The sequence below is a fragment of the Plectropomus leopardus genome, chromosome 11 (assembly GCF_008729295.1).
Source record: "Plectropomus leopardus isolate mb chromosome 11, YSFRI_Pleo_2.0, whole genome shotgun sequence".
NCBI lineage: Eukaryota > Metazoa > Chordata > Actinopteri > Perciformes > Serranidae > Plectropomus > Plectropomus leopardus.
Genome location: NC_056473.1, coordinates 30,099,350 through 30,112,459, shown reverse-complemented (window position 1 = coordinate 30,112,459; position 13,110 = coordinate 30,099,350). Strand labels below are relative to the sequence as shown.

The window sequence follows — 13,110 nt, the reverse complement described above, 5'->3', positions numbered from 1 at the left end:
TTTTTCCCCACGAATCTCCATGAGTGTTTCATGGACTATAAAACCTCACCCGACTTTCCATCGCCACAAAGGTGAGTAGATAATGACTGAATTTTCATTTTTGGGTGAACTATCCCTTTACCTATAGCAAGCCGCACCTATGATATAATGTCACGGGTGGCCAGGTAGCTGAACTGACTGACAACAATCCCGCAGCTGTCAGTATATTTTGATTAAAATATTTCTTAATCCTGATTAAAGTGCAGAAGTTCACAACATTATGAGCCTCACCCACTTCAAACCAGTAAAAAAGGAAACAATCTCTCATATAAAACAATCAGTTGAACTCTAACAGTAATGTCTGTGCTCATACAGCCCTCTGAGTAAGAAGTTGATTCAGCCAAAAGGTTTTCAGGGACTTTGTTAGTTAGATTAACCATTACACCGACCACCTCTAAACTGGGCGGCCTCTTACTTCAACCAAAGAAATGGAGGGAGATGACGAACAAAAGAAGTGCAGACTCTACCTGGACAGAGCGATCTCAGCCTTCTGCCGGGCGATGTCGGCTGCTTTCTGCGCTCCCTCCACGGCTCGGTCCACCTTCTCTCTGATCTTACTGGCTCGGAGCGGTATGAGGTTCTTCCTTTTGCCGCTCACCAGGATGTTCTGTTTGTACTTCCCTTCCTCTTTTGTGCCATCAGGAAATGTGGTGCAGCCGTAGCCATGGCGTTTGTTGCTAAGCCACTCCCCCTCGTACTGCAGCCCGTCGGACCGTCGACTAACACCGAAACCTGTCCTCTTGTCGTTCTTCCACTCGCCACAGTAGGTCTCTGTTGCCGTGGCATCCACGTCGTCGTCTGCAACTGCCAAATCTGCATCTGCATCTCCGAGACTGGAAAGGTGAAAGGTTACTTTGGTTTGGTTTGTGTGTTCAATCATTAAGTCTACATTAAACTCTGAGAAGAACAAATTGAGGTTTGGTCGGGAGGCAAGCTATGAGGTGCCATGCCATTGGTCCGATGGCCCAAAATTTTTAAGCCCCATTACTCGAAAAATGTCCCACTGGACAGAAAGCCCATTTCTCAGCCCATTATCCCACTGCTCTGAAGTCCTGCTTCTCTGAAAATACACACTCTCTGCCGTTAGTTTCAGTTTCTCAACGACGTTTGAGCCTCCGATCCTGCATGTGTTTACGGACCACTCACAGCGTTTTTCAGCAGCATTTGAGCAACAGAAAACACGTGTTTTTAATGACCCATCCCTTCTCTTCCAACTGCTTTTGTGCCACCTGACACGGGTGTTTTAAGCAAAGAAATAATCTTTTCCTAACTATAACTGAGTGGTTTTTGTGGCTGTAGGAGAAATGGGTTATCGGTCTAATAGAACATTTTTTAGACAAACTGGGCATCAGAATACATAAAAACATGCTAAGGCTACATATCTGTGTTTAACAGAAACGTACAATGTCAGCATTTTTACAGATATTTGCCCCCATTCCCTTATCCCTGTCTGTTCATATAACACCACTCCTGGTGTAACCCTCCCTCATGGTCAAACACTGCACGGTGCAACTGAGGTTGCTCAGCTAAGATTCACACAGGCTTGTTTTCATCTTTCCTCCTCTGGCCCATTAATTAAATCTCTACTTCCCTGTTTACATTGGCCTAGTGTAAGATATATGGCTTTAATGTGTTCAAATGATAAGAATATCTAACACATGGGTAAATAATTGATTAATTGCGATACATTACATAAGCATGAATTATAAATGTTGTATTTTATCTTGCATGCACATGAGCCCTCACAGAGGCCTTTTTGTGCATGTTTACAACAGTGGCACAGAAAAAAAATACCTAGAAGTTTCTGTCCTTATCAGCCTTGCCAATAATTAATCAGACCTGATAAGCTGCTGTCAGCCACTTTGCCAACAAACAGGGTTGAGAGCTGCTGACTCTTGTCGTCTAGTAATTGAGGCCTTTAAAAATAAGCCACCTCAATCCAGCGTACTTGGAATTTAACACCAAGTGTTTCCAGAGCTGATTCACCGCATTCGAGTAAAAGACGCTGCTGTCTACAAGACAAATGAAATAGCTTTTCATATTTGTGCAGCAGCATGTCCGCTCTGCGACTGACTGGTGTGTCCAATATGACGGATCAGAAAATGTTAAAAGAAAAACAGCAGACACAGATAACTTATCACTGGGTAACACAGTGTAAACTTTTTATCAAGCCGGTTGACAGTGAACTGACCTTCGACCAATAGGCCAGTTTGCACTGTGTGCCAATCCATTTTAAAGACACTTAAGTAGGACAGGTGCTTGTTGCTGCCTTGGTGTGCCTTAGATGAAGGACAGTTTCCCTTTTTTGGTATGTCACCCCTCCTTGTTTTTCCCCTTTCTTCCCACTTTGATTCATGTCATTATCTCAGTAACTTATTGTGACACATTCTTCTCTCCAAACTCTCCAGTTATTTAACTGTTGCTTGGTTTTTGGAGCTCTTTGTTCATTTTCAGTTCAGTGCAGAATCATTCAGTGCGGAGGCACTGAAACTGATTTGACATGTTTCTGTGTGAGACAGGATACTCAGGGGCTCAGTGGAGGGTTTGCATGGGTTGCCCCAATATTTGATGGACGCGGAGTGAAAGATTCACCACAAAAGTTGGAGACTTACAGAAAAATTGTGTGATTTTGACATAATAATATGTGAAAATGCTTTCTTAATATTAATTTTGTGTATAACAATGCACAGATTTACTGGCAAACAAGAACTGCATTGGATAATTCTGCAAAAATGTGTATTATGTTCAGTTTCAACTTTTTTTTTAAATTCTTGCCGCCTACCTCAGCTGCAAATGGTAATTGATTCAGGAAAGATCACAGTTCCAGCAATAAAAAGTCAGAAATGAATAGTGGGGTTAAGACAGAACAACCCAATTGCCAAAAAAATGTCCGCACTGTACATTTCTACAAACCAAAGATACATCGCATCTGTAAGCTTAAATATCTTAAAACTTCACGTTTCTTAACAACACAATGTAAAGATGCAGTTAGGTTCAGGTAGAAAAACTTAAAAAGTTAATGGGAGGGACCTATGTCTATTTTCTTTTTTTTGCTTTAGGGGAGGGGCAAACAACTTTAAATTGCTGTAATTTGTGTTTAATTTTACTGCTAATTATTTAAAGAAAACTTGCATTTGAAAGGTATCTTTCTTTAAAAAAAATATAAAATAAATGTATCATTTATCACAGCCAGAAACTGTAAAAACAGAAATTACTGTTGGATTTTCAAATTTCTGATGGTCCTTGAACACATCATGTGTTATTATACAGGTTTGTAAAAAAAAAAAAAAAAAATCCATGACTTTTCCAAAAATTTAAGGGTAAATATGTTTCCAAAACGTTTCTAAGCCTGGAGGCTGCTATTTGCAAATATCATGATTTAAAGGTTTTTTATAACCTACAAACCCTTGAAAAGTTTCTTCTGGCAACTGGGCTGGTCAGGAAGCAAACTCTGGTTTCTGACATCAAATACACACTCAATAAACATCCTAACTTGGTACTAAATGTTGGAATTGGACCAAAATTGTGAGGTGAAAATCATCCAATATGGATGTGATTTCTAAGGTACTGGGCTGCAATAAAAAAGAAATAATAAAAAAACCCTTAAATAATAAATAAATAAAAACCTTGAAATATAAAGACTTTCAAAGTATCCGTGTGATTTTTTTCTGGACCTTCAGTTTAAAAACAACCTTGCTAACTAGTTGACAAGGCCTACACCTCTACCTGGCCTGCAGGAGAGCTTGCCTCCATCATCTATTTCTTTTATTACCTGATAGTAGAGTTGATATCAGATGCAGCAGAGGACACAGTGCTCATCCCAGCTTCGCTTCTGAACGAGCTCTGCTTCGATCTCTGGGAGGCCAGGGAGCTCCTGGACTCAGACTTCCTCAGCTTGAGGCCGGACAGGATGGACCTCCGGAAGAGCCCTCCTTTTCTCTTCCCTTTCAGCAGCTCAGCCTCGCTGTGTGCCGTCAGCACAAAACCTCCACGAGACACAGCGGGGCTGCTGCCGCTGCTGCCCGTGCTGCACATGGAGACACTGGTGGTCAAAGTGCCAGGAACAGGAGGAGGACCAGGAACCACCGCCCCGGTCCGGTCCAGCAGAGCTGTGCCATTGCTGTGCTCCGAACCGGAGCGGAGAGAGTTTATGGAGGTACGAAGTGGGGAGCGGATGACGGCCGCCATGCCGTATGGGACACTCTGACGAACTCCATAGCCGTGCCGCATCCCGCCAACCCACTGACCTTGAAATGTTCCTAAAGAAAAAGGAGAAAAATGATCAACACCAATTCTATAAAGATATTTTCTTTGCAGTAGTCTCATTATTTGACAGGATATTTAAGTTTTTTCTGCTCAATGACTATTAGAACAACAGAAATAGAATAGAAAATAATATCTTTGTTGTCATTGTACAGGTGAATACAACAAAGGTCGGTTGCACTGCCTGAGTGGGACTCAAATAGAGTAAAAGGGGCATAAAATAATAAATATCTTACATGCATACACATATACACACACCAGTTCAAACATGAGCTACATACACAGTACCTTCATATTCATCACTGCTTGTTAGCAGTTGCATAGGAGCAAATCTTGCATGAATAAAGCTCAAATCTTCTCTTTGATACACTAAGTGAGCAGTTAGTGAGATTGGAAATTATTAGATTAGATTGGAAATGTTGTTTTTAAGCATGTATAAACAGTCACAAAGACATGCCAACACATGTTACATGTGTTACTGTTTCTTAAACTTTTGCACAGCTCAGCTGATTGGATTACAAAGAAACATCTGATTTTACACAGATGAATGAATGCAAACCATACCATTTAATCAGCTTTGAAAAGGGGAACAACTATCAAATGCAGAACCGTTGATTGATATTGATTTTGCTCTCTATTTAGTTTTACATAGTTTATATGGATTTTTACAGTCTGAATCTTTCATGATCATCATTATACCCAAGACAGTGGACTAAAGTTTCCTACAATGCACCCAAAAATGTAGTGTACAATCAGACCACTAACTCAAGAGCTAACTGCCATCATGCATTGCACAGATGATGAACTAAAGGTCTGTCTAGACAGTTGCTGGATCCAAAGCTGGACTGCCAACCAAGCTTTGCTTTTGGTAATTTTTAATATCTGCTTAGCACAACGACTTCATGTTGTGAACCACAATGAGACAAAGAAGAATAAAACTTGGACAAACGACCCAAAGATGAGAGTAATGCTTTCTCTGAAGTGTTTTTAACACTGTTCTCTGTGGTTTTACCCTCTCTGGTTGGTTCTCATGCACTGTTTGTGTGTATAACTGCAAAAATTTCATATTTATGAAGGCTGTGCAAATGTGACAAATGCGCTGATGGGAGTAAAGGAGGAAGTAGGTTAGACAACCAAAGTCCGCAAAAGAAGGTAGGCTGGAGAGGTGGTTTGGTCAAACAAACACTGATTTTTGCCCCTGATTTATAATGAGTGATGAAGTGATTCTTACTGGTAAAAGATTGTGGGTTATGTTATTTATTATTATTATTATTATTATTATTAATAATAATAATAATAATAAATAAAAACACCAAAACAGCATAAAAAAGCGTGCTGAGACATAATGGTAACATCATGACTCATCATGATTGTTACCATTAGTGTGATCTAATGATCTAATCAATCAAGACTTATGGGTAGCGGTAAGAGAAGAAAACAAGAAAAAAGAAAAGAAAATAATGAATAAATAATCAGATGAAAATAACGACAAAAATAAGACAAATGGGGAAAAAACGAAGAAGAAAATACCTAAAAAAAAATAAAACAATAACAGAAAAATCAACAAAACAAAAAAAGGACAAAACAAAACAAGAAGCCTAAGTCATTACAACCATGCAGTGAGGTCAGAGAATCAATATAATTTAGGGAAAGGTCTCTACGTTTTTCAAAAAAAAAAGTTAGGGGGATCTTTAAGTTTACGGTTTTTAACCAGAAAAAAACTTTTAAAAAATTCCCAAACTTGCAATAATTGAACAGCATTATCAGAGTATTTCACTTTTTTCTCTGTGATGTGTGTACAGTAATATTTTTGATCAGATAATGTGACACAGTTATTAATAAGTTGAGTCGTAGTACTGTACATGGGAATGACTTCCTCTTTCCTGTCCATCCATTCCCATTCATTCACACCATGTCTCCGCGCTACCCGCCCGCACTGCTGCATAATAGTCCTTACATCCCCATGTTGCTGAAAAGTAGGCCATCTGAATATGTGTGTTTCTGTCATTCCTCTCTCTCTCTCTTCACACACACACACACACACACACACACAAACGGAAGTGTGTGTTCCAATAGGAGTGCAAGTGATCCATCCGGCCTGCCCGTACCTCTGATGTAACAGCACTCTGATTCATTCTGTAGCAAACGCACTCGCTCTAACCAAACTCCATGACCATATAAGGACAGCAACCACGTTCTCCGTCTCTATCGCAAACACACACAAACATTTCCCTTGTGGGCTCAAGTGTCAGTGAAGTGGGAAGTGCTGAATGGAGCCAATGTTTTGAGCCAATCGTGTTTCTTGCTTACTTCTAAAGACGCACTCGCAGAACAACACGCACGTCCACAGGGCTGTTAAAAAACTTGAGCGAGAAGGGGTGTTGTTTCTGAATCTGTCTTCGCCATTAGGACAATATGCTGCCTCTTATCCCTCACACACACGTGCACACAAACACACACACACAACAAAAACAGCCTGTGTCATGGACAGCTGGCCAGCACATCTGGACAGGCCTTTGTAATCATGTCAGCACACAGCTGTACGACCATATGACAGACAGATCAAAAGAACACACACACACACACACACACACACACACACACACAGAGAGAGAGAGAGACCCGTGCAACAGCATGGCGAGATTACCATTTCATTTAATGGCCGCCAACATGCTTGAGCAGGAGAGTGAGACAGAGGGCAACAGAAAGAGAGACAGACCTACACAGGTTACATCGCTGATTAATGGACTTCTGAAAAGTTCAAGTTTAAAGAATAAAGAATATTTAGGAGTACACGCACACTCACTGGCCACTTTACTAAGTACACCTTGCTAATACCAGGTTGGACCCCTTTTTGCCTTCAAAACTGCCTCAATTCTTTGTGGTTTAGATTCAACAAGATGCTGGAAAAGTTCCTCAGGGAAATACTTTAAACCCTCGAGAAGGTTATGGATGAAGATCCCAGTAGATCAGCAGTTGCTGAAATCCTCAGACCAGCCCGCCTGACACCAACAACCTGCCACGTTTAAAGTCACTGATATCACTTTTCTTCCCCTTTCTGATGCTCGGTTTGAACTTCAGCAGATCGTTTTGACCATGTGTACATGTCCAATTGCATTGAGTTGCTGCCATTTGATTGGCTGATTAGATATTTGTGTCAACAAGCAGTTGAGCAGGTGTATCTAATATAGTTGTGGCTGAGTGTAATTTCAAAACTTGGCTCCAATACTCATATAAAAAAGGTCCGTAAGAAACTACGGTTCAGTTTGTCAAATTTCAGGTTCACCAGAAACTTTCTTTCAACTGAGGCAGCCAAGATATTCCCCAATTCAATGGGTACCTCCCACATCATATACATTACAGCCTTAAGACCGCTGCAATCACTGCACAAACAAGCACTTAAACTTTAGACAAGAAACCGTTTAGTTTTCATCATCGCCATATTTCTCAAGAAATATAACCTGCTCAGTTGGGAAGACCTTATGAAATACAAAAATGTCTGCTTAGTTTATAAATCAATGCATGGTTTAGCTTCTGCTCCTCCGTCCGGCTTCATCATCTTTACATCAAAGCACAAACAGAGTTACAAGAGGAGCAGCGAGGGAGGACTGCCGTTAGTCAGGCTGTCTTTTCCTTCAGAGCATCTCATCAATCAAACACAGTACACTGTAAAATTGATTTTACTTTTTTTTTTTTATCTAGGAAACCTTAAATAATGTTAGTAAATATAACTATTAATCTTAATTTATGTTAACATTTAATCACAAGTTTACTTAACATTTAGTTCTGTTTACTTAATTTTGTGAAATTTAATTAAATAAGTCTTTCTAAGTTTTAGCAACTTCAGTAAAACGCGTTTATTTACTATAAATCTGTATTTGCTGACTGCAAACTGGTCAGTCATGTTTGTATATTCCTAAACACTTTTTCTGTTCTTTTGTTTGTGTTCTTGTATGGCGGAGAGAGAAACCTCAATCCTTGTATTTCCTGTGTATGTTGGCCAAAAAAGTTGACATTGACTTTAACTTTTTTCTTGTGTTTTTGACAGAAATTAAGCCAGTTTGTTCAGTTTTAAAGTTTAAAATTTTAAAGCTGCTTCTATAAGTGTTATCAGACTTTTCTAACATTTAAAATATACAATTTTGAAGATGAACTGACAAAACTTTTCAACAGTTTCAACATAAACTCAACATTATAACCTTCATGACAGCATGAATAATCACAGAGCTGTTTTATCAGACTGCATTAGATTTAGATAGAAAATGTAAGAAATAGTTTTAGGCACTGTGCAGGTTTTTGCCTTTTTAATGAGTCCTTGGAAGTAAGGCTGAGCGATATGACAAAATATATCGTCTGACAATAAAATTATACATATTATGCTATATCATTTATTTCGTTTATGTCATCTTGCGCTTTCCCTCTGTGTGGCTGAGGGGGCGTCTGCACAATGCACGGCACCGCAACAAACAAACATAGAGGAACTGGAAAGCGATACTGAACTTTACAATAAAAGTACTTTATTTAACTTTATACTTTAGTTTATTTAACATTATGACAGTATTTTATTCAGCTGTATTATAACAGCAGTTTGTGTAACTTTATTTTATGGCAGCAGCTACCTCATTTGAAACTGTAGTTCATTTAAAAATGTTGTATTTTAGTAGTTCACATTAGTTTAGAGGAGATTTCAAAATATCAAACTAAATGTAGTGTATTGTGATAAAGCCTAAAGATTCAGCGGGGCACTAGGCTGCTTTTCCAGTGTCGCTCTCCGTGGTGCTGAAAGATACAGTCCGAGAGGCAGGCTGTTGGTGGTGATATTACTTCTAAATTAAACCCAGTTACAGTTTTTTTTGTGTGTGAAATCAGTGCATTACACAGAAACACTAGAAAACATGAGCAGCTGCCAGGCTTTGAAAAGTCACAAAAATACATTTTGTACTTTCAAACAGAAACGCTTCACCTGCTGTGTGACAAGAGAGGCATGCAACAGCAGATTAAGTTATCCTCCTCTCATCATTTTCAATATCAACCTGTCACAGTAGTACTGAAAAAAAAAGGCCTCAACCCCGAGCCTACGGTTGTGAGGAGAATCTGCTTCACAACTGGCATGCCAAAACGATTTCAGCGATTCTGCCCAGAGGCCAAACAGGAAGCACTCTCAAATCATACGGGCCTGTAACCCAGGCCGAGGCTACAGCGGGCACGAGGCGGCCGCACGGAAAGGGTTAACACAGAGAGATCAAAGCTGCGGAAACATCACAGAGGCACAGCGATTTGATCACGCGCCAACCCCCGGGCTGAATTCATAATTGTCTCTTTAACAAATGCGCGTCTATTCTCCATTTCTAGGTTAAAAACCATCTGTCTCTCAGGGGTCTATATTTCATTCTAATGATACAGCAGGAGAACACGAAATCAAAATCTGTCAATTCTGCTTGTTTGTTTTAACAGCACTATATATCCCTTTTTTTCTGTATTTCCACTAGTTCATTTACATTCATATCATTTCATAGCATTTTCCTCTGCGACTTCTTTACACCTCAAAATATTGATTTGTGAAGTGCAGCAGTAAGAAAGAGCAAGACAGCCTGTGCAAGGAGTCGAGATTGGCTATTTTATGAATTATTAATGTTTTGTTTCACCATGTCAGCGCTCGCATGTCGGAGGAGTGTCTGTGTTTGTATATGTGAGAGAAATGACGAGACGGACTAAGATTAGACAACACAAGGTCAAGTATCTTGCACAGTTTTCTTTATGGCTCAGAATCTTTGTGCCACTCAGGGTTAAAGTGGAACTTCTTCAGTTCTCATCTAATGCTCCATTACCACAGCTACAACAACAACACCAACAACAACAACAACACCAACAACAACAACAACAACAACAACAACAACAACAACAACAACAGTAATAATCAGATTATAAGTAATAACAAGGGACTGTATGAAATTTAAATTGTGTTAGCCTGTGCTTTTATTTATTTTTTTTTTAATGGTGTTTTATTTATTTATAGATTTAAAAAGTTATTTAAAAATAAGATGATCAACAAATATAAAGCTGGGGGGGTAGGACTGAGGTTTAATCTCTGAATTTCTGATACTTTCTTTTATTGCACTGCATAAATTTAAAGGGAGCTGACGAAGAAAAACAAATAATGTAAAAAGGGTAGTAGTCCTGTTTTGTTTTTGTTTTGTTTTTTTATTTCTGTATCATTACAATACACTTAGTACTTATTGTTTATCTTTTGTATACTAACTTGTGTATTTGAGTTTTCTAAATTGTAAAAATGATTAAACTAAACTAAACTAAACTAAACTAAAGTAAACTAAACTAAACTAAACTAAACTATCGTGATACATGAGTGCCGATTTGATATGTATTGCTATTTTCTAATATGTAATTGAGCTTTATTTATTTATTAAGATTATTTTTTGAAGCTTTTATTGCCTTTAATGGAAAGGACAGTTTAAACATGAAAGGGTGAGAGAGAGAGGGGGTGACATGCAGCAAAGAGTTGAGGCCGGAATCGAACCCGCTGCCGCTGTGGCGAGACTACAACATCTGTATATGGGGTGCCGCTCTATCCACTGAGCCACTAGGCGTAATTGAGCTTTCAATCATTAAAAAAATTATCAAACAACTGAGAAAAAATATCAATAAATCTACATTTGTATTTTTTAGTTTAGTTTAGTTACATATTTAAAATTAGGTTACAGTAAAATATATATTATTATTTATTTATATTTGTTGTTATATTTTAGCATTTTCCATGTCATTTCCCGTTTGTTTTTTTCTTTTTTGTTGTTGTTTGGGATTTGTTTTGTTTTTTGATTATTCAGTTAATTTTTTTGTAACTTTTTACTCATTTCTGTCTATTTTTTGGGTCATTTCTTGTTCAGTTGCTCATTGCCTTCTCTCCATGTTTTTGAAGGAAATCAAATCCATTTTCTCTGATTTCAAAGAGTTAAACATTATAGAGAAATTGCAGCACCATGCCTCCCAAGTGTTTCCAGGGCAAACTCCCTCATTAGTATGTCCAGTTGGTATCAGCGGTGGTGCAGGGCAGACTTCCAAGATAGATATTTAGAGTTTTCATGTTTCAGACAGCGCTGCTAATCCTCACTACAAACATCAAACCACTCCCATTACATAAGCTAAAGCCTGCAGTGGGGTTGTTGTGGTAGTAGAGGAGGAGGTGCGTATTAGCAATGACCCTGAAAAAGAAAAAATACCAAAGCTGAAAGCGAGGGACACTTCTGAATACTTTCTTGACTGTACAATTGATGCGCGTCTGTGTGAAATGAAAACAGCGACGTATAAATGCCGAGGAGGTGGATTTCCTCCGACTCCACCACATTTATAAGTGATGCGTCACTTCTTTCTGAACTGATGTGTGGGTATAATGTGCGATGCTTTTAGGAGAAAGAAGTAAATCCGGTGCATGTGTCAGCATGTGTCCTTGAATGCCAGTGGAATTATATTTTGGATCACTTTCTATGAAGTGAAGCAGACTGTAGTGTAAGAAATACAGAAAGAGAGAACAGCGCATAAGATCAGGTAACACAGACACATCAGGTGGGGAGAGGAGCCACAGGGAAGACAGATGGTAACTAAAGACAGGTAGACAAGACAACTGACAGGCAACCAGCCGCACAGACAGGCGGGATAAACAGCTCGACAGACACTTCGCAGATATGCTGGACGGACAAGCAGACAAACTACGGTTGAATCACTGAAAGCAAGTAGTTCAAAGCTAAACCTCCGCCTGTGTAAATCACTGTGTGGGACCATTATCCGTTTAAGAGATTTTGCTTAGGCCCCTTTTCTGTCTGAGTCTTTCAGATTCCCATTTGAGGATTATTTATCTGCTAAAAAATGTCATGAAAAAGACTCATGATCACATGGCAGTTTGCTGTTGCCCTCAACATTTGAAAAATGTCTTTGTATGTTTGTTTGTTACCAACCAAAATAAAATGAACTCAAGATATTGAGATTTTTAACAAAATTGTTGAAGGTTGGCCGAAGAAGCAAAATCAGGGATGTGAACATTTTTTTACTTTTCTATGTCTAATTGTTGAGTGATTTAAGTGTATGTAACCTTAATTTTTGTCTTTTGTCTTTTTTTTTTACTGTAATTGTGTGTTGGAATTCTATATAATCTTGAGGTAAATATTTTCCTTTTTGTCTTTCTAATATAATTATTATTGCATGCACGCTATTGTAGGTAACTTTAATATCTACTTTTTTTTCCCTTTTTCTTCACTAAAAGCCTCACTAGAGACAGGAGTTGGAAAACAGCAATAGCTTTAATCTCTGTATGTGAAACATCAACTACTACTGCTTGTTTTTAACAGGCTAAAGTTGTACTATATTAATTTGCATTGTTCCTATCAAATAAACTATATAAGTATAACATATTTTGTAACCGTTGTTGTCGTGATGACCTTGTTTTATATTATAGTTCAGTGTGATTTGTAAACAATAATAACACAAACTGGTTTTCTTCAATTATTCCTTTAAGACTTTACAAATCAATCGATAATGTGTGAAAGTCAGATGGGGACAGGAAGTGAAAAACAGCCGTCGGATATCATTGGGATTGGAGGAAAATGCATACAGGAAGCACATCTGACATACACATGGCCAAAAGTGACACTGATGAGCTGCGTGACTCTGCACCATCAGTGGGAAAGTTGAAAATATTTTAACTTTTGTACACGCCCAAAAACCACCAGAAAAATGTGTTGCACAGCAGCAAGACAGGAGCGTCCGACAGGTGCACTGTACCACAGGGAAACAATGGTT

The 13,110-nt window shown here is 38.7% G+C and overlaps 1 protein-coding gene across 1 annotated transcript in view; it reads right to left on the bottom strand.

The window, feature by feature from the left end:
• Positions 1-13,110, bottom strand: part of jph3b (junctophilin 3b) — a 53,893-nt gene that overhangs the window by 29,271 nt on the left and 11,512 nt on the right. Inside the window, exons 2-3 of the mRNA XM_042496805.1 lie at positions 3,812-4,298; positions 507-872 (exon numbers count right to left, since the gene is read on the bottom strand). Of these exons, the coding sequence (XP_042352739.1) occupies positions 507-872; positions 3,812-4,298 (853 nt within the window). The remainder of the gene's footprint in view (positions 1-506; positions 873-3,811; positions 4,299-13,110) is intronic.